Here is a 28,000-nt window from a genome sequence, read left to right as displayed (position 1 = left end):
GGCTGCCGGGGAAGGGAACCGCGACACAAGGGGCACTTACTGGCGTCCCTCCGCACGGCGCCGCCGGGGGTCTCCTCCCGCAGGTGAGGAAAGAGGAAGTCCCGGGCGGCTTGGAGGTCCTGGAAGTAGCAGAACTGGACAATGGAGCAGGCCATGGCTGCGGGGAACCCCACTTGGGAACTCACTTTACCTCACTACACCCTGCCCCCCTCTGCCCCCCGGCCGCCACGGTCAAACCCCAAAAGCTTCAGCCACACAGGGTGCGGAGAAACCAAACCGGAAGCTGTCAGCAAGGTAAGCGCAGACGCCCCGGAGCAGTGCGCGTGCGCAGGATGGCCCAGGAGGTGGGACCCGCGTCACGTGACCTGCGGAGCTACAGCCCCGGGAATCCGATGTGGAAGTGGACGTGGCTGTTTAGTGCGAAATTTCAGCTCCAGTTCTGCTACAGAGAGGGAACCCTTTCATTCATTCTGGCTTTTAGCCAAATATGATCTAACTGGACTTTGCGCCGGCCTTTGAATCATTCAGCCAATCTTATGGGTGGCCTACTGTTGATATTTCACAGAGAATAATGTGGTTTAAGTTAGTGACAGGTGCCTGAATAAAATACAGATGTCATGCATGTATCATGTTTGCAAAGATTAGCTTCTGTTCTGAAAATCAGCTTCATCAAGGCTGGCTTTAAATGCTTTTCCTATAAATTCTTATAGTACTGTGCAAGCCTAACATAGTATGGGGTTGCACTGTATTATTCGCTGTATGTTTTCATCATCCATTTACTGTTTCATTCATTCGTTCGTTCATCCTTGCAACAAATATTTGTTAGTTTTTCCTATGCCAACCGTACTAGGCGCTGAGTAGCTGAACCAAAAGGAACATGTTCCCATGAAACTAAAATAGTGACTGACACAGTAAGCAACTGATTACTTAACTATGTAACTAAAATTGTAACAATGCTAGGAGAGAAAGAAGTATAAAACACCATGACAATACAACAGGAGAACCTGACTTAGTTTTTGTTTGTTTTCAGGTTTGGTTTAGCATTTGGAGCAAGTCTACCATAATCAAGAACAGACTTATTTTAAGCTCTTGAAGGCCTGCCTGGGAATCTCACTCAACTCCATTTATATACCTGCTATTTGATATAGGACCTGCCATGTAGTAAGTGATTAATAAATATTTGCTTTAGGAATAAATGGAATGAAAAGTGTACGTAAATAGAATAATCTGATTCTTTTAAAGTATTTTTCCATACATTGTCCAATTACATAGTCACAAATGCCATCTTGAAAGAGGGTGTCTTTTGTTTTTTCAAGACAAGGTCTTACTGTGTAGCCCAGGGTGGCCTGGAAGTGGCAGTCCTTCTGCCTCAGTGTCCCAAGTGTAAGAATTACACACAAGCACCACTATACCTGTATTTCATTCCAGTTTTTAAATGAAAAAAACTGATTTAAATCTCACTAAAGAACCTCTTGAAGTCCATTGAAGTTAATTTTCTAAAGAGTAGAGAACCAATAAAACTTTACTACAATAAAACTCACACACTTCCCAACCTAAATAGATCATCCACTTTTTACGATAGAGAAAATGATACAAGAATAAATAGAAAGCAAATAGATGGGATTAGAGATGGGGTTAGAGCATTCAATCCTTTCAGATCTGTGTACACATGTAGTCCTAATAATATAACAGCTGTAATTGAGTGCCCAAGTTCTTACTCCCTTACCTGCTTCTAGAGTAGAATGGTTTTTCATGAAATAGCATAGATAATTTCTACATGATCAGATTATCAGGGAACTCTTCTGCTGTAAATCAGGGTGGGATTAGATGTAATACAAGGTTGTTTCAAGTGTCAGGGACCTGTAAAGGCAGTTGCCAATGTTCCCTTCTTTCATCCAAAAAAAAAAAAATGCAGTGCTTCCTCAGACCATCACTTAGTAGAATAATCCAATTCTAAGATCACTCCCTAAAATGTAGCACCAACACCAAGACTAACATTAAATTTAGATTCTAGCTTTCCTAGGTAAATAAAGAACACATGGCCAGGTGAATAAAGATCCTAGCTACTTGGGAAGATGAGATCATGAGAGTTGCAGTTCAAAGCCAGTCCAGGCAAATAGTTTGAAAGACCCCATCTCTAAAAATAGCCAGAGCAAAATGGACTGGAGATGTGGCTCAAGCAGTAGAGTGCCTGCTTTGCAAGCATAAAGCTCTGAGTTGAAACCCCTGTCCCACCAAAAACAAACAAACAAAAAACACATGACACTTTATGGAAGAATACAATGTCATTCCTTGAAAAGTATTCAAGTGCTTGTTCAGGTAAATGGATTTTGTGAAAGTAACTGCCCTTTTCTGGCTCAGCTGGCCTTTGTTCTACCCTGAGGCATTTGTATCTCTTCTTTGTAGAGGTCATTGAATTTCATTACCCTGTTGGCTTAGTTTCAATTCAATAGTGAAGTCCCTGACTTCCTTCCAAGTGGTGTTGAAAAGGTTCATTCATGAATGTTTTAAAGGACTTTAGATACCCTTCACAGAAATTACAACACATTCATGAACTGAACTCTTCTCCCAGGAAGTTGTAAATCTGGAGGGCGATGCCTTGGAGATCTGCTGCCATGGTTTCTGTGGAGTGTGGGAGGAGAGTGCCAGACAGTGAATATCACTAACCACACAGTCGCAAGAAAGCACATTGTGGAAAATGTGCAGACCTTACATATCCCAACATAGACAGTGTCTCTCTTAGGTATGGGTTTGGAAGCTGGGGAAAGTGTTCTGACCTCTGGAATCTATTACTGTGACTTAGAGCACTCAGAGCTGATAAGAGAGAGATGCCTCTAAGGATGATTAGCTTCAGGCTCTTGGCAATACTTAGCAGCAGCCTGAGGTCAAAGGATTAGAAGCCAAGTATGAGAGAATGAGCAATGGTCTTTGAGTCAAGAGATATTGGGACTGTCTCAATCCTGTCACCAACCAGTTTCATGACCTTGGGCAATGTGTGTATCTTTCTGGGCCTTTGTTTCTTGATCTGTAGGATGAAGAGGCTGAGATGTAAGGTCAGTCCTAGGGATATATAGATTTTGGTAAGAGACTGGGAAGAGGGAAGGTATGAGAATTGGAGTTGCTCAAAAGGCACCCCAGTCAGTAAGAGGCCTGAGTGGTCAGGATGGATAACACTGAGCATCTCTAAGGTGAAAGAAAAGAGAGCAGAGAAAGGGGATGGAAAGCTAATGAAGCCTTACCTCATAGCTTTGCCAAAAATCTTCCTTGAATTGAGGACCATGTGAGCAGAAGCAAGGACTTTCTACAACTAATTTTGATTTAACAAACATCTATGAAGGAGTTGTTATACTACAATTTCTGTAGTGAGCACAGTAAGGTGATAAGAACAAGCTTGGCACAGACCCACTACCTGGAAACAGATGAGCACAAATAACTAACAAAAAACAGTGTGATGAGCACCTTGGGTGACTTTGGATAAAGGGCAGTGGAGAAGTAAAGAAGAGAATAATTTTGATGACTAGGTTTATTTCATGGGAAAAGAGTGGTGGGAAAGAGATTCAGAAGGTGATAAACGGATTGATTTCAGATTATAGACAACCTTAAAATCCAAATACTATCATCTGCTTTATTTTGTGTGCTGGAAGTAGCCACTGGGAAACTTTTGGGCAGTATGTGGGATGCCTGATTACAAAGAAACCCTTCAAGACATCATAGGAATATTCTAAATGAGAAATAATGATAGTTGAAGACAGTACAACTCTGGAAGCTAAGTCAAGGGAATTTTGGTACACATTAGACATAGGTGGTAGGATGGAAAAATAAGACCCAAGATGATGCTCCAATGCTCAGACTAAAGAATGGAAGAAGTGACAGTGTCATGTCAGCAACCAAGACAAGGATGCAAAAAGAGGAATTGAGTTTGGGGTCAACAAGAATGGGATGAATTTGTTACATTTGAAGTGCCTATGGAAGAGCTAGGTTTTAAAAAGTTGTTTTCTAAACAAAAGTTAGAAGGGTGGGATTAAAGACACCAGAGCTAGAAGTTACCTATGGAAGTCATCTACATGGAAGTTATATTGAAGGGAGGGAATGAAATGTCAGCAGAGTCTATGTGAAGTGAAAACAAGGTTAGGGGTTGGGGAAGCTGGGGGACTGTCTATTTTTAGGGGTGTATGGTAGAAGCTCTAGGAGATGGAAAAGAAAGCATCAAAGAAGGAAATCATATACAGTAGGACCATGCCACAGAACCAAAGGAGGGAGACAAAATGTGTGCAAACAGACAGATCTATTGTGCTAGATTCAATGAGGAATTTAACGGGAATGAAGGCTGAGAAGAGATGATTGCATTTGGCAGTTATGGAGTCACAAGTGATGTCCAGCTTACAGAACTGCCAAACTGTTTCCTTGGCACAAAATATATAGCCTTTCTTCAGAAATAGGTTATTTTTCTAATACTCACAGAGGCATTGGCAATTTCTTTTCCTTTATGACTAAAGGAAGAACTTTTTAAAAGACAAAGAAGAGTTTTCTTGTGGCAGGCATTGGCCAATTATGAAAGGAAAATTTCACTTCATCAAACATTGTGTTTTGTTACTTTTTGAATGCAAGAAAATATATTTTCCGCATTTTCCAATATTTATTTTAGATCAAAATCTACAATGACATAAGAAAAAGAAGATATTAGCATAGTCAGCAAACAAATATCAGTACTATAGTACTATAGTACTGTAGTGCTCCATCTTCTTTACTCTAAGATTTTCAGGACGTGTTAGGTTAGTAAGCCATCACATTTTAAATGAGAATTGATAGTTATAGAAGCAATTACTACTAACCATTACCAATCCCCTGTTCCCTTGTTTTTTGTTTTTACCAAGAGAAACCTTATATTACTGGGGCAGCTATGTTCCCAGATTTGAAAACAAACCACATTTCCCAAATTCTCTGAGTGTATCCATGTGACTAAGTTCTGGCCAATGAAATAGAGCACAAATAGTTAGAATATTGGAGAGGGATTTCCAGGAGCACAAATAGAATATTGGAAAGAGGAACAGATAGCTAACAAATAGCTAACATAAACTCCTGTACTTTCTTTCCCCTTTCCTTTTTCCTACCTAGAATTTGAAATAGCTATGTCTCCAGCATCCTTTTTAGACAATGAAATAATTTGAACTAGTGTGTAGTATATTAAATACAGAAGACTGAAGTTCCTTTGCTTGGTAGAGGTGCCATTGCCAAGCTTGGACTGTCATATATGTACTTCTTTTATATAACAAAATGAATCCAGATGCTTCAGCCACTGCTTTTGGGGATTTTCTGTTAATGTAGCTGAACCTGATCTTGACACAATACAACTTGAGTAAGAAGAAGAACTTGTCCATGAAGGAAGTGTTGTCTATTCCATATACTTAGCTTAAAGAAAAGAATTTTTATTTATACTGGTATTCTTTTTCTCTAGCATAATTCAAAAATAGGTTAAATGAATTACCTGGGATTTAAAATTGCCTAAATAACTTTTCTTTCATTGAGACATAAAAATAAACCCCAGATAACCAAGTACTTCTTATTTTCTTATTTTGGGCACAACAAAGTCGAGCCTTAAAAGATTTTGTGAAATAAAAGAATGTCCACAATGTTTGGTAGCTGAAAGATAAGTTCCAACTAACAGTGTTTATAATGAAAACCATGGACAGGAGAAGAAGAAACTGCTGGACCTCAAGTCTGAAAACCAGTGCCTTGTAATTTATGAGCTAGGATAGCTAAGGCAAGCCAACATCCTTCTTGACTTCATTGTAGTGTTACCACTTTGGGCTACTCAATCTTTAATGCTTTCCCTAACCTTTGCTACAATGAAGCAGCAACCTCCCAGCTCCTTCTTTTCCCCATTGTCTTCATTTCTGTATATTTTACTACCTTCTTGTCATCTTTCGTCCTTCCACCAGTCCCTTCTTCAAAGTCCCTGGAATTATCCAGACTCCTTTCATTCTGTTAATGATATTACTCTTTTCTTAGTGAATGACCTATTCACAGAAACACTAATGTGTCATTTTCTCTCCACCGTGTTCACCAGACAGCCACCGAGTTCTGCTGATTAACTTCTAAAATGGATTGAGCCCCTCCTGACCATCCTCTCTGCCACCTCCCTGCCTGGGCTGTTTTTTTGTTTGTTTGTTTTTTAATTTTTTATTTTATTCATATGTGCATACACTGTTTGGGTCATTTCTCTCCCCTTCCCTCCCTCCCCCCTTACCCCTTGCTACCAGGCAGAAACTATTCTGCCCTTATCTCTAATTTTGTTGAAGAGAGAGTATAATCAATAATAGGAAGGACCAAGGGTTTTTGCTAGTTGAGATAAGGATAGCTATACAGGGAGTTGACATGCATTGATTTCCTGTACATGTGTGTTACCTTCTAAGTTAATTCTTCTTGAACCAACCTTTTCTCCAGTTCCTGGTCCCTTTCTCCTATTGGCCTCAGTTGCTTTAAAGTATCTGCTTTAGTTTCTCTGCGTTGAGGGCAACAAATGCTAGCTAGTTTTTTGGGTGTCTTACCTATCCTCATACCTTCCTTGTGTGTTCTTGCTTTATCATGTGATCAAAGTCCAATTCCCTTGTTGTGTTTGCCCTTGATCTAATGTCCTCATATGAGGGAGAACATATGATTTTTGGTCTTTTGGGCCAGGCTAACCTCACTCAGAATGATGTTCTCCAATTCCACCCATTTACCTGCGAATGATAACATTTCATTCTTCTTCATGGCTGCATAAAATTCCATTGTGTATAAATACCACATTTTCTTGATCCATTCATCAGTAGTGGGGCATCTTGGCTGTTTCCATAACATGGCTATTATGAATAGTGCTGCAATAAACATGGGTGTGCAGGTGCCTCTGGAGTAACCTGTGTCACATTCTTTTGGGTACACCCAAGAGTGGTATTGCTGGATCAAATGGTAGATCAATGTTTAGATTTTTTAAGTGGCCTCCAAATTTTTTCCAGAGTGGTTGTACTAGTTTACATTCCCACCAACAGTGTAAGAGGGTTCCTTTTTCCCCCCATGTCCTCGCCAACACCTGTTGTTAGTGGTGTTGCTAATGATGGCTATTCTAACAGGGGTGAGGTAGAGTCTTAGTGTGGTTTTAATTTGCATTTCCTTTATTGCAAGGGATGGTGAGCATTTTTTCATGTGTTTTTTGGACATTTGAATTTCTTCTTTTGAGAAAGTTCTGTTTAGTTCACTTGCTGGGCTGTTTTGATAGCTCCCTGCTCCCTCCAGCTTCTAAGTCTGATGTCTTCCCACTTCAAGCATCCTACACATTGCCTCTAGATTTGTCTTCAGAGGCATATGCCTAATCATTTTACTCAGTAAATCTTCCCAAGACCCTTTCATTTATTCTCTGATTCACTCAAGAATGATTTCTGCATGCCTATTGGGAGCCCTGACTGGTTGGAGTCCCTGTGAATTTAAATACAAGAAGACCTGCTACTGATGGAGGTGGGAGACAACCAACACAGAGACAGGTAAAAATATCACAAAGGCACAGATCAGGGTCAAAAAACATAGCCTTGGGATTCAAAAAAAAAAAAAGGCTTTTTGTAGATCACATGTGAATGTTGAAGACTGATTTTAGCTGGCTAATGAGGACAGAAGGGAATGGGGACAAAATATCCCTGGCAGAGGAAGCATCATAACAAAAAGCTTGGGTGTAGCAATGATTCATGTGTACAAACTCAAGCAGCTATCTCTAGATGTGAAGTGTGACACTATAAGTGGGGATGAGCCCGTAGAGATGACCTGTGTGATTTTAAACTTCCTTAAATTTCATTTCCTTCAAAAATTAGGAGTAATTAATATTTTTTAGTGTGAGAAATATCTCCTTTGGTTCCTTTTTTTCATTAATGCCACTTCTCACATTTCCTTGCACTCTGTGATGGCAGGAGGAGACCAGTTTTTGTAGGCTGGGAGGGTTCTTGTATTCCTCTGCTCCAGCTGCCAGTGATGTGCATGGTAATTTTCACATAAGGCAAAATTTGTGTTGAATTTTGATTTCTGTTCCTTCTTGCTAAAACTTTCCCAGCCAAGTAGATTCCATCATGTGTTTTGCTGAGTGCCAAGACCTAATTTCCTAAGACCTAATTTCTCCTTACATTGACTGACATCAGGTGATCAAATGTTTTCACGCTTTTTTTTATCCTTTTTCTTTTGGCAGTACTGAGGTTTGAAGTCAGTGCCTCCCACTTACTAAGCAGTAGCTGTACCACTTGAGCCATGCCCCTCAGCCCTTTTTGCTTTAGGTTATTTTCCAGATAGGGTCTCACTTTTTGCCAGGTGCTGGTCTCAGACATGATCCAGCTACCTAGGGCCTCCTGTATAGCTGGGATGACAGTCATGCATCTCCACACCTGGCTTTTTGGTTGAGATAAGGTCTTGCTAAACTTTTTGCCCAGGCTGGCCTTGAGCTGCAGTCTTCCTGATCTCTCCCTCCTGAACTGCTGGAATTACAGGCATAAGTCACCACACCTGACTGTGCATTCACTCTTCTTGATGCAGGTTCCTTGCAATACCTGTAGTCAGTGACAGCTTTCCTCCTAACAGCCTCTGATGTGACTTTATGACACTTACATTTTACAAATACAATCTATTCTACTGTCCTAATTAGCTGAATCTCTTCTTTGTGGTTATGCTCTATTCTTTCCTATCTCTCTTGCACCAAAAGGCATCTGAAAGATTTGAACCATCCAGAGACATTCTGGAGCTTGTTCATTTCTGAGCATCTGCTCTGTGCTTCTTCTTTACTAGGAAAACGTGGAAGTCCTTCAAAACCCAACACAAATATCACTTTCTTTTTGAAAGGTCTGACTTCCCAGGCAAATTTAGTCATTTTGGACTTCTGTAGGTTTTTTTTTTAGACAGGGTCTCACTATATAGCACAGGCTGGCCTTGCTGAGTACTAGGATTACAGGTGTGCACTACTACACCCAGCTTCACCATAGCCTTTCAGTCTGTGTCTATTCTGAAATTCAGCACCTTGTCTTATGGTTTATATGCATTTCTGTTGCCCCCAGTAGGTGGTGATGTCCTCAAGGGCAGAGATTATGACCTCTTTACCTTTGTGAAATTCATGTATTCAACACATTAAAAAATACCTACTGGGTACCAGGAGCTAACTATCCACAAAACACAAAAGAAACACATATGTGTGCTAATAGATAATAGATTCCAATAGCAGACACAGATAAATAATTAGGCAATTATAACTCCCTTTGAAAGTACAATGATGGGAACAGCTCAAGGGAGCACATTTTAAGAGGGACATTGCGCTGTGAGGATCACAGAGGGCTCCCTGGAAGAAGGATCATCTAAGCCAAAGCCAAAGGGTTTGGGTTAACCAGATATAAACAGGCTGGAGGATAGAACGGGAGCAGGGAGGCTGAGAATCCTTAGTCACAGAGGAAATCCCTCATAGTCCCAGACATGAGAGGACACAACGTATTTAGAGAATTAAATATCCTTTAGCCTGTCTGGAGTTAAAAGGAGAGTGTTAAGATAATACTGGAAGCCAGGTGTGGTGGTGCATATCGGTAAGCCCAGCACACTGGAGGCTGAGGTAGGAAGATTGTGAGTTTAAGGCCAGCCTGGTCTGCATAGCAAGACTGTACCTAAAAAAAAAATAAACCAAACCAAACCAAAAAAAGATGAGACTGGAAAAGCTGGAGAGACAAAGAGGGGTAAAATCATTAAATGACTCAGGACAGAGACTATCGTCCTTAAACAGACATTTCTCAAAAGAACACATACAAATGCCCAACAGGTGGTGGGAACATAAACTAGTACAACCACTCTGGAAAAAAATTTGGAGGCTACTTAAAAAGCTAAACATTGATCTACCATTTGATCTAGCAATACCACTCTTGGAGATATACCCAAAAGACTGTGACACAGGTTACTCCAGAGGCACCTGCACACCCATGTTTATTGCAGCACTATTCACAATAGCCAAGTTATGGAAACAGCCAAGATGCCCCACTACTGACGAATGGGTCAAGAAAATGTGGTATTTATACACAATGGAATTTTATGCAGCCATGAAGAAGAACGAAATGTTATCATTCACTGGTAAATGGATGGAATTGGAGAACATCATTCTGAGTGAGGTTAGCCTGGCCCAAAAGACCAAAAATCATATATTCTCCCTCATATGTGGACATTAGATCAAGGACAAACACAACAATGGGATTGGACTTTGAGCACATGATAAAAACGAGTGCACACAAGGGAGATATGAGGATAGGTAAGACACCTAAAAAATTAGCTAGCATTTGTTGCCCTCAACGCAGAGAAACTAAAGCAGATACCTTAAAAGCAACTGAGACCAATAGGAAAAGGGGACCAGGAACTAGAGAAAAGGTTAGATCAAAAATAATTAACCTAGAAGGTAACACACATGCACAGGAAATTAATGTGAGTCAACTCCCTGTATAGCTATCCTTATCTCAACTAGCAAAAACCCTTGTTCCTTCCTATTACTGCTTATACTCTCTCTTCAACAAAATTAGAGATAAGGGCAAAATAGTTTCTGCTGGGTATCGAGGGGGTGGGAGAGAGAGGGAGGGGGCGGGGTGGGTGGTAAGGGAGGGGGTGAGGGCGGGGGGAGAAATGAGCCAAGCATTGTATGCACATATGAATAATAAAAAAATAAAAATTAAAAAAAAAACACAAAACAAATGCCCAACAGGTATGTGGAAAAAAGCTCACTGCATCATCAGGGAAATGCAAATTAAAACCACAATGAATATCATTCCACTCCAAGTAGAGTGGCTAATGTCAAAAAATACAAAAGATAAAAGTGCTGGTGAGGATGTGGAGGAAAGGGAAGCCTTGCACACTGTTGGCGGGAATGCAAATTAGTACAACCACTATGGAAAACAGTATAGAGTTTCCTTGAAAAGTTAAAAGTAGATCTACTGTATATTCTAGCAATCCCATTACTGTATATATACACACAAAATTAGTATGTCAAAGAGACATCTGCACTCCTAGGTTTGTTGCAGCATTATTCATAACAGCCAAGAAGTGGAAACACCAACTGATGAATGGACAAGGAAGATGTGGTACATATTCACAACAGCCTACCCAGTTATAAAAGGAATGAAATATTGTCATTAGGAACAACATAGATGGAATCAAGATAATCATGTTAAGTGAAATAAGCCAGGCACAGAAAGACAGGTTCTGCATGACCTCACTCATATGTGGAAACTGAAAAAAGTTGGTCTTATAGAAGCTGAAAGTAAAATGGTGTCTACTAGAAGCCAGGGACAGTAGAGGGGATGGAGGAATGGGGAGAGGCTGATCATTGGGTGATATAGATATGTTTAACCTTATTTAAGCATTATAAAATGTATACATGTATGGAAACATCACTAGACCCCCATTAATATGTATAATTTTATGTTTTTATACATCTGTTAAAAATAAACTTAATTTAGAAAAAATAATAAAAAGGAAATTATGGGTCTTATTACATAGAGGTGAGGGCATGGAGGGGCAAGTAGAAGGAGGCTATTTTGAGGGCATCAGAATATTTGCTGAAAAGCTCCAGAGCAGGAGACCTTGTGTGGGAAGTCCTGTTCCTTGAATCAGAGCCACTGAAGGCTCCACTTCATACACTTGCTGTGAATGGAATATATTTTTTGTTATGGAGGTGAGTTCTTTAAAAAATGTACAGAGACACAGAATGTGCTTAATGTTAATTGTTTAGTTAAAGTAAATACCATTTGCAAGCAGGATTTTTTTTCTTTACAAAGGTCAACCAATACCCTGCAAATTTCAAACAGTAGTTAACGGAGAAAATTCTAGAACAACAAACATCAGTGGACAGCTCCTTAAAGTCTGGATAATGGAATTTAACCTGCACCATCTGTCTCCTGTTAAATGCTCTGGCTTTTTATTATTTGCAGTACTGAGATTTGAACTCAGTAAAAAAAAAACACAGCCTGGTGCTCGCTATGCAGGTGCTCTGTCACTTGAGCCATGTCCACAGGCCTGCCCTGGCATGTTTGCCTATCACATTATAAACACATTCCCTGTTGCAGCTTGTATATCACAGTTGAATATCTTTGAACTTTTTATTTTTCCAACTTCAGTGTTTGAAAGTATTTTCTCTAAATTTAAAGGTTCACATCTTATGAAACGGAAACTTTTTTTTCACTCCAATCATTCTCTTTCTTTTAAGCTTTTTTAGTTTGTGGCCCTTTTTTTTCCAGTCTTTGTCATCATTTACAACACTTCCAATTTTACAATAATCTCTACATTTCATTATTGAGTTTTATTTTTTTCTTTTAGAAAATCTTTAGTTTGACCATCACAGTCAAACTATGACTATATTTATTAACCCCCTGCAAATACCTTCTCTTTAGCAGACTTGCCATCTTAAGTTTGCTTCATGATAATTTTGCCTGCTTAAAACCTCCTTTCCAACTCAATTAATACTACTATTGCAAATAAGACTGTATAATAAGAGAATTGAGAGAAAAGACATTTCATTCACCATTAGTTCACCTTTACTGGCAACAGTGTGCTGGAGCTTAGCTCCTACCAGCTTGCCAGATCTGACTGTTAACTGTTCAGGAAACATGTAAGATAGTTTCATCTTGGTATCTTAAAATCTGCCACAATAAGAATATTTATATCACAGAAATCAGCAAAAACTTCAAATTAGGACTTACGTTGTTACATGTTTAACAATACATTACTGACTGTAACCACAGAAAGCTTTAAAAACTGTCTTTAATAAACTTTGATCTCATATTTTAATGAGGCACCTGTCTTATATTTTAATGTAAAACTGGTCTTTTTCTATATACCTCTTAATTCCTGGTCTTTTTACTGAGTCTTATCAAATGCATAAAATGGTATAGACTGGCAAGATCAAGGGCTGTGTGTTAGTCAGCTTTTCATGCCATGAAAAAATACCTAATAAAACCAATTTGAAGGAGAAAAGATTTATTTTGGCATACAGTTTCAGTTGGCTGACTTTTGCTTTGGGCCTAAGCAAATTAAATATCATGGCAGCAGGAACATGTGGTAGAGAAGGCTGCTCACCTCATAGCAGCCAGAAAGCAGAAGGAAAGAGAGCCAGGACCCTAGGACAAAATATACCCTTCAGAGTCACAACCCCTGTGACTTACTTCCTCCAACTAGGCTCCACTTCCTAGAGTTCCCACCATCTTTCAATATCACTGTCAACTGGGGACCAAGCTTTCAATATGTGAGCCTTTGGAAGTCAATCCAGATCCCAACTGTAACAGATTTTCTAAAGTCAGAACAAGTTAAACTTGGATTCCAGAACTAGGTTTTTTAGTAGCTGTATGGTTTGGGGTCCCCAAGGCAATAGTGTTCAGAGGTGGGGCCTTTGGGAAGTGATCAGATCAGGAGGAGTCTGACCTCATGAATGGGTTAGTTCATTTTTGGATTCATAACTTAACCGGCTATTGGGAGATGGTGAAAACATTAGGAGGTGAGGCCTTGTTGTTCAAAGGGGGGCACTGGGAGGGCCTTTGTCCCTGGCCCCTTTCTCTTGCGCTGTTTCCTAGCCACTGTGAGATGAACAGATTTTGCTGTCCCACATGTTTCCCATCACAGGACCAGTGGCATGGACTGAAAATTCCAAAACTGTGAGCCAAACAAACATTTCCTCCTTTAAGTTGATTTTCCCAGGTATTTTGTCACAGTGGTCAAAAGCTGATGAACACAGTAATGTAATCAGCCAAGTTATTCCAGTCTCCCTAATCTCAGTTTTGTCACCTTTATTATGGGAATATTAACATTATCTTCATTGTACCTGTCCTGATGATTACAAAAGATAATGCATGCAAACTTGTTAGTGCAAATCCTTTTTTCATTAACCATGAATAAATAAGAAACATTGCCAGTTGAACCATAACATAATCTTATTTTTAATGTATATTTAAGAGATGTTAAAATATAAGAAAATATATTTCAGAAACAAGCACATGACAGTAACTGTCAAGCATTTTCTGCAGTTGGAACACTTCACAATGAGAAATTTTCTTAATAGGCTCTATCTATTGTGGGAATAGTAATTTGGGTGAGTATGGAGTGAACCAACACAAAAGAGATCCTGTTGGAATTATTTTATTATATCCCTATCTAAGTATTATTATGATTTTGGTTTGACTTTTTCCATTATATTTTTTAAAGTATTTTAAATAAATTAATTAGCATTAATACATCAGGCTATATTTTAACTGGCTGGTCAGTTTATACAAAAATCACAAGTGGTGTTTATTACAGATAACTTTTTAACTTTTTTTGTTACATCATGCTATTATATAGTCCAGGCTGACACCACACCTAGCATGACATATTTCCTAATAGTTATGATTTCCCTCCACTCTCCTCATCCTCATGCCTTTCCCTCTCTGAGTTTCTTCTGAATTTGAAAGTTTAAAGAAATTTTTTTTTAATTCTGAATTTTCTGTAAGAGTAGTGGTAAATTTTTTTAATTGATAATAGAAGAATGGTGACATTCTTGGTTGTCTTTCTTATCAATGAGGTGACTTGTATCTTATGTGTTTTCTTAATACATAGCTCTTTAAAATGCCTTAACTAGCCTTTCATGAGCACCTGACTTTAAAAAAAAATATAGAACTGATCCTGCTGTGAACACTATTTCGTTTCTGGTTCTCTCACTAAGCTTTATATTTAACAAAAAATAGACCGTTTTAATGATTTATCTCTACCTGTTATATAAAGGGAAAATGATTTTTGACACTTAAGGAGGTCAGTGACCAGGGATTATGTAAGATACCAATTCACTAAATTCAAAATACAAGTGACCAGCAGGTAATTTATGGTGGCTCAAGGCCTTAATCAATACAAAGATTCAAGCAATTGCGTGATATGTACATGGCAAAAAATCCCAAAAGCAATGAACACTGATTTTTAAAAAAATATTTCTAGTAACATCTATTAGTTGTTCATGGCAGGTTTCATTATGACATTTCCATATAGAATACTGTTTTTTAAAATATCAAGACTCAAAGCAAACCAAAGCATTGAATTCATTGCAAAAAATTTATCCTGAATAAACTTTGTGTTTAAAAAGACAAAAGACTAAAGAACCATTTATAAACAGGAACCTAAAACATTATTTGTTGTTCTTGCAGAATTTGAAAAAAACCTGCTCTGACTTTTTGATTGTCCAGCAACTTCCAATGGGACCAGTCATTTTAAAAATGTGTCTTCAAACATTTTTCTATTTCAACAAATATTAACAAGTACTGATTTTTTTTTATCAAAGAGGAGTAAAAACAAATACTTTTTATTTAGTGTATGCTTTGTGTAATCCTAGAGGTCTCGAATCTCAGATGCTTCTGAATCTTTGAGGCAAGGAAATGATTTACCAGCCTTCATTTAATCAGAAAATTAGACTGATTATGTAGTACATATAATAACTGTCAATATTTAGAAGTTTCTGTCATTTATGATGACACTACATTAATATGGATTTTATATGTAGAAATAAACTGCCCACATTTCATTTTTTTAAATTTGTGCAATCTTTTCTTGTATTTTATTAACTAATTTAACTGCATAGTATTAACCTTTTACCATCTACTAGCATTCTATTTTTATTTGTCTATTCCCTCCTCTTCTCCCCAGCTCTACTTCATTTTGTACACTAGTTATATGCTCTCTGTGGACTTGATATTATTTTATACATGGGTTTGGTAGAGCTCAGCTATTTTAGCTAAACCCTATTCTCTAAAATATATTTACTCTTTGGAGAGCAATAGTTTTTGTAAGGTATGACATTAAGGCCTGAAAGCTGGCAAATACCTATTTTGAGACTTTTTTCAAAGAAATTAAATATCAAAAGTGCTGAGATGTTAACCAATGAATAAAATAAGGATTTTAATAATTAATTAATATATTAATAAATATTTCAGTGCTAAATGGAATCCTGGTTAGTGCACGTTAATATCTTAGTGAGTGAAATTCTTTGAATGTTCTATACATTACAATTTAAAGTATTCAGTATTATTGATCATGGATCTACAGATAGAATGCTTAACGAAAGTTACTAATGAATATGAAAAGCGCACTTCGAGAAGTTTTAATAAATGAACTTATTAGTAATGCAGGACATTTAAGGCAAGGATATGTATCAGCCACACCCTGAATCTGGTTTCGTTGTACTGATTAGGACTTTTCTCTCTTGAAAGAGATCATCAAGGGGAATCCTAATGATCATTGAGAACACCAGTGCTGTTTCATTGAAGTTATAGCCTCTACATTGTTACATGTCCCTGAAACGTCTTAAAATGGACATTTTAAACTCATTTTATTTTTATTATTTCAGTACTAGCAGTGCATTTTGGTTTGTTTTATTTTTTGCTTTGTTGTTGTTTTGAGATAGGGTTTCATATGTAGCCCAGGCTAGCCTTAAACTCACAATCCTGCCTCAGCCTCTGGAGCACAGGGATTACAGGCATGTACCACCAAGCCTAGCACCAGTGCCTTTAAAGTTTGTCTTTATTGTGAGGGATAAAGCATTTATTAGCACTGTCAACTACAAAACTGTGCCTTTGATCAGTTACTGCACCCTAGCAATATGATAGAGATTCTCACATTCAATGAGTACATTTAATAATCTCATTATCTCTTATGTATACAGCATAATATAATTACAGAAAATATTTTGTAGCATGGTACTTTTGATGTTTTGGGCCTAATAATTCTGCAGTTCAGAGGCTGTTCTTTCCCGGTGCCACTAGCATCTCCAACTAGTATGTGACATTTACATATATAAAATATATGGAAACTACCACAACAGAAATCATTGTTTTGTAGATCCCTCTCCTGAGTTTCCTTTTCTGTTTTCGGTGCATCACTGAACAGTATTTTTCATCGTGGATGCATGCCTAGTAATTCTTTCAGTGTTTGCCTGACAATTTCTCTTCTTAAAGGGGAAAGTTACTGCAGTCTTTAGGTTGAGAATTATTTTACCATATTACTTAAAAGCTATCACATTGTCTTCTGTTTCTTATGCTTAGTGTTGAGTTGGAAATTTTTCTTTCTTTGAAGTTATTTTTATATTTTCTCTGTGGTTGCTTTCTGATTTCCTTTTGATTTTTGGTGCTCTGAAAAAATGTTGTGGTGTTTCTATGTATAGATTTATTTATACTGTTTAAAACTCACTGGCCTTTTGAACCTAGGGATTCATGTCTTTTCACCAATCTTAGGTAATATCTAGTCATTAATTCTTAAATGCTTCCTCTTGAATATCTATTTAATATAGGCTAGGATTTTCACATTGCATTCTCCTCTCTTCTTTTCCTCTCTTGTAGTTTGAGCAGTATCCTAGACAATTTCCTAAGTTTATCTTTGTTTGCTAAAATTTTCTTTAGCTTTGTCTAACTATTTAACCTGTTTATTATAATTTAAAATTTCAATCACTATGTTTCTAACATTTAGAAATTACTTTTGGTTTATTAAAATGTCTTCCTAGGTTTTGTTTCAACAGTGCAATTTTATTTTATTATGTTTGAATTTTATTTTATTATGTCTTGGATAAATTTGGACATACTTATTTTTTGGTTTCCATTAAATTGTTCTCATATCAAATGTTCTTGGAGGGAGGTCTATTCTGACTCAATCAGAGTAGATTGTTTCTTCATGTGTTTTGTAATTTAGGACTGTTATCTTTAGTAGAACTTATGTGTGAGAATTCTGTGCAGCCTGGATTGGGGACATGGTTCTTAGATTAAGTTGGTTTGCTCTAGCTAGATGTCTTAGGTGAATCTGAAGCTTGAAACCAAATTTTTTTTTATCAATTCCATAGCTTGTTTTGAGGGGTAGTGGATTCCCATGGTTGTGAAATGTGTGGGGATAATTTTTCCTACACAGAGCTGGATCTATCCAGATAAGCTATCTTTATTCCCTGGGCTGGAAGGTGGGTTGTTTTCTAAATTCTCTTTCATAAAGGGGCAGCTCTTTTAGGATCCTGCTTTTATGAGGGAGGTTCTCAGTTCCAAACCCTGGTTTGAGCAAGCCCCAGACATGGTCATCATTCCCCAGCTGGTCACTAATGCCCCTGGATTACCACAGCTGATACCACCCATTGCTCCAACATGGTTTGTGTCAGTTCATAAACCTACTTCTTTGCTTCTCAGTTTTCCTTTTTGTTTCTGGCACCCAGGATTTTCTCTTTGGTTTGGTGCCCTTAGCTATGATTTAAAATAGTACCTATTACATTTTATCCAGCATTTATGGGACTTATTACCAAAAGACTGTCAGATATTTTTAGTCATTCTTAAAGCTAGAATAAAAACTATCATAAATTCTTTCTTTTTAAGAATAGGGTCCCCTCATTGGGAAAAAAAAGACATAATGAAAGAGCAAAATACAAAAAACACTAAAAAATAACCCAGCGCATGTATTTAAAAGACGCAGTATTCTTGCCTGCTTTTTATATTAATTACCTTGTGTTTCTAAGTGCCAAGGGAGGGATTACAGTGTAATTAAAGGAAATGTACTTTTGCCTTCTGGTCTGAGTCTTTACCCTGCCTTGAACCGTCTAACCCTGTACATGTTATTTGTCCTCTGACATGCTTCGTTTCTACTTATAAATAGAAATATTGATACTTGTTTAATTTCCTTGTAGGATTGTTACAAGGTTCAGATGAAATAATGTACAGTAGGTGGCAGCTTTCTGTGGACGATAAGATATGATGCAAATCATAGTCATGGACTTTCAAGTAGTAGTGGGACTAGTGAACTGCACTTGCTTGTATTACTGCAGTTGAATATTTCTGAGAATTATGGGTCTGGTTGCTTCATTCGCTTATATTTTAATCCTGGAGCATATTTGTCAATATAAGAAAAATGCTGGACTAAAGCTTTCTCAGAATACCAAAACTGTAATTAATTAAGTGTACTATCTTACTCTCCATATCCACAGAAGTTAAATTCCTTTAAATTACAGGTTAAAAAAAAGCCCATTCTTTTTCCCATGTGAGAGCAATTTACTTTTCTGTTGGGGCTAAGATGATAAGTGCACACCACTGTGCCTAGCTTTTCACTGGTTGAGGTAGGCTCTTGCTAACTATCTCTCCAGGATGACCCTACCTCCTAGCAGCTAGGATTACAGGCCTGAGCCACCCAGCTCATCCCAGCTCCAGACTCTTCATTTCCAAAAACTACACCTGTTTTCCACAGCAACTGAATGCACCATTTTACAAATTCCCATCTTCCTTTCCCCACAACCCCAGGCAACCACTGTTCTACTTTGTGTCTACTTTGACTATTCTAGGCACGTTATATAAGTGAAATAATATAGTATTCATCCTTTTGTGACTGGCTTATTTCACTAAGCATAATTCCTCAAGTGTATTAGTGAGCTTTCCATTACTTTAACAACCACCTGAGACAAATCAGCCTTTAAGGGTGAAAGGTCTATTTTGGCTTTTGAGCCTGAGGTAAGGCAGTACATTATAGTGGGAGCACATGGCAAAGAGGAAGCTGCTCATCTCATGGGAGCTAAAGCAGAAAGAGAGGAAGGGACTTGGGGTCTCACTGATCCCTCCAAGGGCACAGCCCCAAGGGACTTAACTTCCACTAGGGCCCACCTTCTAAAGGTTCCACCACCTCCCAATAGCACTATAGGCTGGTGACCAAGCCTTCACACCTGGTCCTTAGGCAGACACCATAGCATGAAGGTTCATCCATGTTGTAGCATGTATCAGAATTGCCTTCATTTTTAGGCTGAATAAATCCCATTGTATGTGTATACCACATTTTGTTTATCCATTCATCTGTCAACAGACACTTGTATTGCTTTTACCTTTTGGCTGTTGTGAATAATGCTGTTTTAAATATAGTTGTACTAATATTTCTTTGAGACCCTACTCTTAATTCTTTTGGTGTATACCCGGAAGTGGAGTTGTCGGTTCATTCGGCAATTCTATTTTTGATTTTGAAGAACTACCATAGTTTTCCATAGTGGCTGCACCATTTTTTGTTCCTACTAATCATATACAGGGCCCCAACTTTTCACCTCCTTGCCAACACTTACCTTCTGCTTTTTTGAGTGGAGCCATCCTAAAGTGTATGGGGTTTGATTTTCATATCCTGAATGCTTAGTGATGTTGAGCATCTTTTCATGTGATTTTTGGCTACTCATATGCCTTCTTTGGAAAAATATCTATTCACATTCTTTGCCCATTTTTAAGTATTTTTAATTGCAGGAGTTTCTTATATATTCTGAATAATCCCTTATTAAACACCTGATTTATTAATATTTTCTTCTATTCTTTATGCTATCTTTTTACTTTGTTGATTGTGTCCTTTGGTGCACAAAAGTTTTAAATTTGGTGTAGTCCTTTTGTTGCCTGCACTTTTGGTATCATATGGAAGAAATCATTTCGAGAAGTAGTAGTATTTTTATGTAGCAATGGAATCCTGGATGAGAAAGAGCAAAATCAGTGTTGACTAGGACTGTAATTATTTGATGATCTATCTAGGGTTCATGTCATCTTGGTGGTAGAAGGGAAACTTGGTGGTTAAAAGGAGGCATGAAGTCATTCTTTTAGGTCACTTAGCACTGCCACACTCTTCTTATGTTTGGGCAATGTCACGTCTTACACAGATTATGGACTGTGGAGTTCTGTTCACCACTCCAGATAGCAATTAGCCCAGATGCTCACTTTCCTAGTCTGACTCTCAATGGGTATGGGCACACGACCTTGAACTCTGTTCCAGAGTTCCTTTTAGTAGCAGTGACTGTAGAATACCTGTGTGCTTGGGGGCTAGTAGAGGTAAAAGTGGTGTCTTGAGACTGGTACCTGCTTTGTGTAGTAGAGGCTACTGGTTGTCTATTCTTCCTTCCTTTCATCCATAGTAGCTATACCTTTAGTTTTAACTTGGTATGTGTCACTCAAAATGAAGACTATATTTCCCAGTTTTCCTTGGTTTATGTAGTTCTGTCCAAGTGGATGTGTATTGCCTGATATTGTGATCCTTCATTAAAAGACAGTTGGGACTTCACTCCTTTTTCTTTTATGTTGCCAGGGATGGGGACCAGGATGGCTGGAGTTGGAGTAGCTATCATGAACCACAAGATAACCCCAGTAATGGAGGCCCTGAATAGAGAAGCAACAAAATCAAAGTGGTCTGTATCTCTGGGGGCTCCAAGGAACAGTTCTGTCAGCTGTTAGTCTACAAACTTTAATATGGAAAGGGAAGGACTGGAGCATGGCTCAAGCAATAGAGTGCCTTCTCTCAAATGCAAAGCCCTGAGTTCAAACTCTATCTAGTACTGCCAAAGAAAACATGGAAAGGGAAGTACATATCAACCCTAAGGTCCTGTAATGTAGGGTCTCTGTTGCTTGTGGCTGGAGCTAATCTTGTGTCAGTGATTCAAACTGCAGTATAACTGTAGTAAACTGCATTTATTCCAGAAATGTTGATTGAACATCAACTATGTCCTAGGCTGTTATTGTGGAACAGTCTGCAAGAGACCAGTTCTATGGCATGATTCAAGGCCCATTCCTGATTCATTGCTTTGGACTGTTCTTCAACTGAATTTATGATTCTGTGATATGCCTAACATTTTAATGAATCCCATACTCCTTAAATCAGTTGGAGTTGTTTTCCACAGGATATGGTATGATTTCTTAAATTGTTTTAGAAACTTAACTTTGTTTTTGTAACCACAAATTTCAATCTTGAAGTTCACCTGCACCTTAAGAATACATAACATGAAAGTCCCCATAGTTTAGAAATCTTGATTTTTGAAAAAGGAATCACCAGTCTTCCTTTAAATAATGAGACTTCTCGTGTTTAAAATGATTGAATTTCCAACATATTCTTCTTCTGAGTCTTTGGTACATATGCTAACTCTGTGAAATAAAGTTTAAGTATGAAGGAAGAGTGATTTTGATCCCTATTCTCTCAGCACCTTGCTAAGTGTCCTCAGCACAGCTACCACTGAGCTGGGGCTGCTTTTCTCCATCTTTAGTGTAATGGAAGAGCACACTTATCAAAGTGTCTCAGTTATTGGTTGTAGAGAGGAAGGCTCCAAGACCTGGGGAGGTGGAATGGTCAACAAAAAGAATGGAGGTGATGGTAGCTCAAATTAGAGATCTTTTTTAAGTCTTGAAATGCTGTCAGAATCTCAGTCACTGTCTGAGAGACATCAGACACTTCTAGTTGTTGAACACACCGTGAGTTCCTATTATTCATTCACTCATTCCTTCAACCATTCCTGAACACTTATTAGCTACATATTCTGTGCCAGGCATTTTAGTCTAGGACACAAGCTGCCTAGCTTCTTCATCCTTTGCAGTGCACACTATCAAAATACATGTCTAGAAAGGCTTATGTCCCTAAAGTGTGGTGGTTATTAAGAAAAACTTTGCCTTTTATATCTTCCACATGCCTATTAACTTCATAATTACCCTCAATTTTCAACCACAGCCTTCTGGGACAATAGCTATGATTGGCTCCTGGCCCTCTCCTTTGTCATCGATAAATAATTGCAAGGGCAAGAATAAGTATTGTATTCATCTGTGCATCTCCAGGGCATAGCATGTGATAACAGTTTAAATAATGTTTTTAAAACTTAAAATTATTTCTCACACACAATTTGCATAGTCTTTGCTCTGTTTCCTACGCATACCACACAATTGACCTGGTTCCTCCTAGTACTCACAAAGCTCAGCTTAAAGGTCACTTTCTCAGGGATACTTCCTATGATACCAAAGTCAAGGTTTGGGACTCCTGTTATGAGTTCAGAAATCACCCGAGGTTTCCATATTATGGCACATACTATACTCATATTTATGTAATATTTGTGTCTCATATTAGAATATAAGAACTATGACTTCTCTCATCTTTGGTGCTATGATCCACATTAAAAGCCTAGGACACAGTAGATACTTAATAAAAATTTCTGGAATAAATGAGTTTGGGCCAATAACATTTGTGAGACTAATCTCTCTCTCCCTCTCCTCCTCTACTATTTACATAGTTAACTCTCAGTCTTCCAAAACTGGCATATGGTTTGTGTGTGTTTTGTTCCTGAGTTTTGGAAAGGTGTAACAACTGTGTATTTCTGCCACCTACTGGCTGAACTTGGTGTCAGTATGAATAGATGTCAGTGTGCTACACTTCCTTGTGGGAAAGTGGTATCTTATTTTTTTGTTTGGCAGTACTGGGGTTTGAAACCAGGGCCTCAAGCTTGCTAAGCAGGTGCTCTATAAGTTGAGCCATTCCGCCAGCCCCTTGGTGTCTTGTTTTTTTGCACTTCTCTAGGACTTTGATTGATAAACAGTGGTACCCTTCCACCCCCATACTGCTTTTTAACGGTGTTCCTAGGAACACCAGGCTCTGTAGAGAAAGTTGTTCCTCTTTTTAGATAGAAATGAAATTTTTCTGGGTTCTTTTCCTACTTTAAATGACCCCACTAGAGGGGGCCGTGACATGCCCTGTTGTACCTGTAGAATGTTAGGGTCAGATTTATCTTAGTGACCTCCTGGGCTAACTTCTCCCATTTGATAAGTGAACAGAGATGAAGGGACTTTCCTGAGGTGATAGAGTTGATAGTGGCAAAACCAGGGTTAAAGTCCAATCTCTTGCTTTCTCCTCTAGACTCTTCATTGTAGTACGCCCTTCCTGCCCTCCAATCCTTGGAGGGTTCTTCCCAGATATACTGATATGGATCAATTGTGACAGGCTGATTAACTTGCCAAGAACTGCCAGTGTCATCATCCAAGTTTATTAATTAATGGTCCATATGTAAGCATGTGGGCTGGATGGAGAAGCATGAGGTAATGGAAGTTGTGTTGCGTTCCAGCACTTGCAGAAAACAAGATGTAGTACACAGTGATAGTTGTTGTATTTTTGTCATCCAGGCATACTTTCCATCACCCCTTGTTCCAGTAACTACCCTCCCTCTTCCTCCGCCACTCACAGAGATGTGGGCCAGTAACAGGGCTGGTTTATTATAGCTCTCCATTCCTCCCCAACACAGTGAGGGTTCTGGGGAAGTATCTGAACTATCAGCTGAGTCTATCAAAGTCCTTCCTGGGATTTCTGAGCTTGAAGCTGGAGAAACAACTGTCCTGTCTTGAGGTTGTGGTGCTGTAAGATATGAAACTAAATGACTATGGTCATCTTTCCTACCAAAGAGAGAAGACTTGCTATGTGGGCAAAGAAGACTGCTGGAATTACAAGTGTGTGCCACCATGTCCAGCTAAGTTACTCTAAGTTATTATGCCTTGCTAGAAAAACTTATCAATTCCCCTTTTTCTTTAAAGATAGTTTCTTTAAAGTAATTCTAGCAGCTGCTAAAATTTATCCAGGAATATCTCTGAATTAAGTAAATGGCTAGGTGCAGTCTCTTTGGGTATAGGACATTGTCTCCTTTCTTCTGACTGTAAACTTAAGGTAAAGCCAAAAGCTGGTCTTTCAATACCAGTCTGGTGGGTCAAGAGTGATTGGCTTTCTGTGCTTCCTCACTACTATCTGTCCCTGTCTGTTCAACCAGGAAGAACATGTTGCCAGTGAGGCCAAGAGCACACAACATGTGGCTCAGTTAGTTCTGCTTTGTCTCCAACACAAACCTCACCCCAGAACACTTCCAACTGTTTTGCAACCCATGCTCTTGAGTGATGGGAGCCAATGTGGCACATCTACTTGGGCTCTGGAAGGCAGCATTGAGGAATAGAAAAAGCATCAGCTGAGCCCTGCGGGGGATAGCAGTTTAATCCCAACTCCAGTTTTCTCTTGTTAGGAGATGCACAGGTGAGTAATTTAACTTCTTTGGGCCTCAGTTTATCAGGTTACAAAACAAAATGATAGTTGAACAACATGATCCAAACATCCCTCTTAGCTCTAAAATTGTTACTGTTAAAGAACAACTCCAATGCACCCTTTATGAATGGCACATCTGTCTAACTGTTATATCAAAAAGAAATAACATGTAACCTCACTGTTTTTTTTTTTCTCATTAATTCTCAGGAAAAGCCAGGTGCAGTATCATTAAGTATCTTTTAAATAGAAATCTCTGCTTCTGACACCAACTTGCAGCCCTGCCCGCCTTAGCAAATTATTTCCTACCCTTAGGGTTGAGTATAAGATATGCCAGGGAAAGAAAATCTCCTCTTCTGTAATATTAATTACTGTGAAGCAGCAATTCTGTACTTCAGGGCCTGGGAGGAAAGAGCTTTCTTCACGTTCTCACCTCTGCCACCCAGGCTCCCTCTGACACATCCACCTCCTTGGCTGAGAAGAGCCAGGGTTGCTAGGATACCAGGCCTAGGAGGCAGGCAGCAGAATAAAAAGAGAAGCAGATACTTTGTAGACTCCTGATTTAGTTTTAAAAGACTGAGTTAAAGTACACATGCTGATGGGAAGGGAAGGGAAGGGAAGGGAAGAGGGAGTTTTGGGAATGACTTGTAGACAAGAAGCAGTGGTAGAAGATGAAGTGCTACAAAAGATGAGCACCACATGAGGTTATAGACATGGTAAAGACACCAAAAACTTATTGCTCAGAGGAAATAAAAACAGAAGTCACTTTGATTAAAGCTCCTGGTATACCTGAGTGAAACTAATGCTTTCTGTAGGCCTGACAAGGAGGCTGGGAGCCTGCAGGATTCAGATCCATGTGATTGTCTCAAGCCATCATTCCTGGGCCTGAGCTTGTCTCCAGGAAGAAGTGATCCAAATGCACATGCATTTGAATCACTCCGAATCATAAGAAGTTGGTACAATTGAGCTTAGTGTTAGTGGGCTGGGAGTAGTGGGCAACTGGACCCTAATAGGGCCCCTTAAGAGACAAGGTTAAAGCCACTATAAGACAAAGAGTACCCTACTTACTCAGCCATGCTGTTAACAAGTTTTCCTGACATAGTGTCTAGCATATGTTAGAGCATAGTGATTATTTTTATTGATATTTTTTAATTGTCCTTACTGATCATTTTATTGCTTGTCTGCTTCCTTTATCCCTAATACTTTGCCTGTGTAATTACTTTGAAATAATTATGGATTACAAATGTTTTCACAGTAGACCTTGTCTTTTAATGCCCCTCTAACGCATCTTGTTCCATTCCTGTCTATATGTGAGTTATGGTAATCAGAATCACTTTCCTTCATCCAATCCATAGGCACAGCACACTTAAGCATTTGCACACATAATCCAAGCCTGACATACCAAAATATCTAACTCAACAAAACATGAACACACGCACACATTCCCCTCATCTTGAAAAGTAAAAGACATGTTCCTTTCACTCCTAATCTTCAACTATGGAATGTGACAGTATGTTGAATGTGCTATGTGACCTGTCCCAGAAGCCACTGCAGTTGTCCCCAGCATTGCAACCCTCAAGTGAGTCTTCTGTCCTCCTAGCCTTGTATGCAGACCTGGGCAAAGCTGCCTCAGCCTGAAGTCACACCTGCTACTCCCAGCAGCAGCCACCAGCTGAAGCCCAGTAGCAGCAAGCTGTATGTTAGAAGGAATCACATCCTGGAATGATGTAATATTCTCGGATATGTGGTGGTGGGGTCACAGGAGACCTGACATCACCTGGAGCAGGGAGCTTCCAGGAATGCTGCCTCCAGCAACTTTGCCAGGTAGACACTAGAGCACAGATCTTTCAGGAGACAGAAAAGAAAACAAAGCAGAACAAAACAGAAGTGATGTGTCAGCGTCAAAAATCTGAGTAGTCAAATCACAAGGGAGACACTCTAACCCTCTTCTTCAACACTCAGACCAATTGATAACCAAAAGGACCTGGGAAGGGAGAGGTTTTTATCTGCGCCAGCCTTCTGCCTCTCAGTGAGATTGTGTCCAAAACTTCAATGCATGTCAAGTCCTCCAGAAAGAGGCTGCAGCACCTCCTTTAATGTCTACTTTAGAGCAGTGAACTAGCTGATGTTGGGGAGCTGGGAATGCCTTTCCAGTAGGGATTTTTATGCATTCTACTGGGTAGAGGAACCTGGGGCTCAGTAAGTTTTACAAGGCCTTTGAATAGACTAAATAAAATGTTTTAAAAATACAGACTTTGCCTTTATTAATCATAATGATGCTGTTAATTGCAAATTTCCTATCTGTTGAAAATTGCATGAATACTTAAAAGAAGTGCCCCTGTATATCCTTCACCAATTAATAATACTTTTCCATATTTGCTTTATTATTCTTTCTTTATACACACACACACACACACATTCATGTCTTTAGAAAATATTATATATACATAAGCACACACATATCTTTAAGTAATATGTTACCTGAAGAGAAAAACAAAGTAACTTCTCTTTCAAAATTTTAGAACCATTGTGATAAACTTTCACAATGCTTGTTTCCCACCTCAGTCCTCTCACTTATATTGAAAATCTCTTCTTTCGAGCCAAGAATTCTATTCTTGTGTTTAGTTCTCACACTTGAAGAAAACCTATATGCCTTTACCTCTCAGTACAAAGGCAGGGCACTTATAACTGCCATATATACTGTCTGCCTCTTGATATTCACCAAAGGGGAAAAAGAAGCACCCAGCATGTAAGATGACATATCTGGGGTCTTAGCCAAACTGGGCAATGAAATGCTTGCAGTTTCCATTATTTTGAACCAGCTACAGATAATCAGAGGTTGTTCTGTGATGCTGACTTTTTCTGTACTGTGTCCTATTCAGCAAAGGTTACATAAGAAATTTCACAGGCAGAGTACCTGGCTGTTGAATTCTCAGTTCTTCAGTCTACTCTGCTATTTAACTCCCTCTATGTGTATTTAAAATAAAGAGATAAATTATAATAATGTCTTTTTGCTGGACCCCATCTTAACTGCATTCTTCCCACTTCCCCATACTGTGTTCTCAAACACCTAGCACTCCTTCTGTAAATACATATATGTATATGTGCATCACCACTACAGATAACAATTCAAGAGTGCATAATTGAACATCTACTGTGCTTCAGG

General features: G+C 38.7%; 1 protein-coding gene and 1 long non-coding RNA gene across 3 annotated transcripts in view; one reads left to right on the top strand and one right to left on the bottom strand.

Moving 5' to 3' along the window:
- Rab3gap2 (RAB3 GTPase activating non-catalytic protein subunit 2) overlaps positions 1 to 172 on the bottom strand; it is a 95,759-nt gene extending 95,587 nt beyond the window's left edge. Inside the window, exon 1 of the mRNA XM_020157737.2 lies at positions 41 to 172. Coding sequence (XP_020013326.2) covers positions 41 to 155 — 115 coding nt within the window. The 5' untranslated portion in view covers positions 156 to 172. The remainder of the gene's footprint in view (positions 1 to 40) is intronic.
- LOC141413936 (uncharacterized) lies at positions 159 to 21,392 on the top strand. 2 transcript variants are annotated; one of them, XR_012438974.1, is made up of 3 exons: positions 159 to 294; positions 1,031 to 1,161; positions 21,094 to 21,392. It is a non-coding gene; the product is annotated as an uncharacterized lncRNA (long non-coding RNA). The 2 variants fall into 2 exon arrangements; XR_012438973.1 differs by lacking the exon at positions 21,094 to 21,392 and having other exon boundaries at positions 1,031 to 1,210.
- The last annotated feature ends 6,608 nt before the right edge of the window (positions 21,393 to 28,000 follow it).

Source organism: Castor canadensis, chromosome 11 (genome assembly GCF_047511655.1).
Source record: "Castor canadensis chromosome 11, mCasCan1.hap1v2, whole genome shotgun sequence".
NCBI lineage: Eukaryota > Metazoa > Chordata > Mammalia > Rodentia > Castoridae > Castor > Castor canadensis.
Note: the sequence above shows the minus strand (reverse complement) of the source record. Positions and strands in the feature narration are given on the sequence as shown.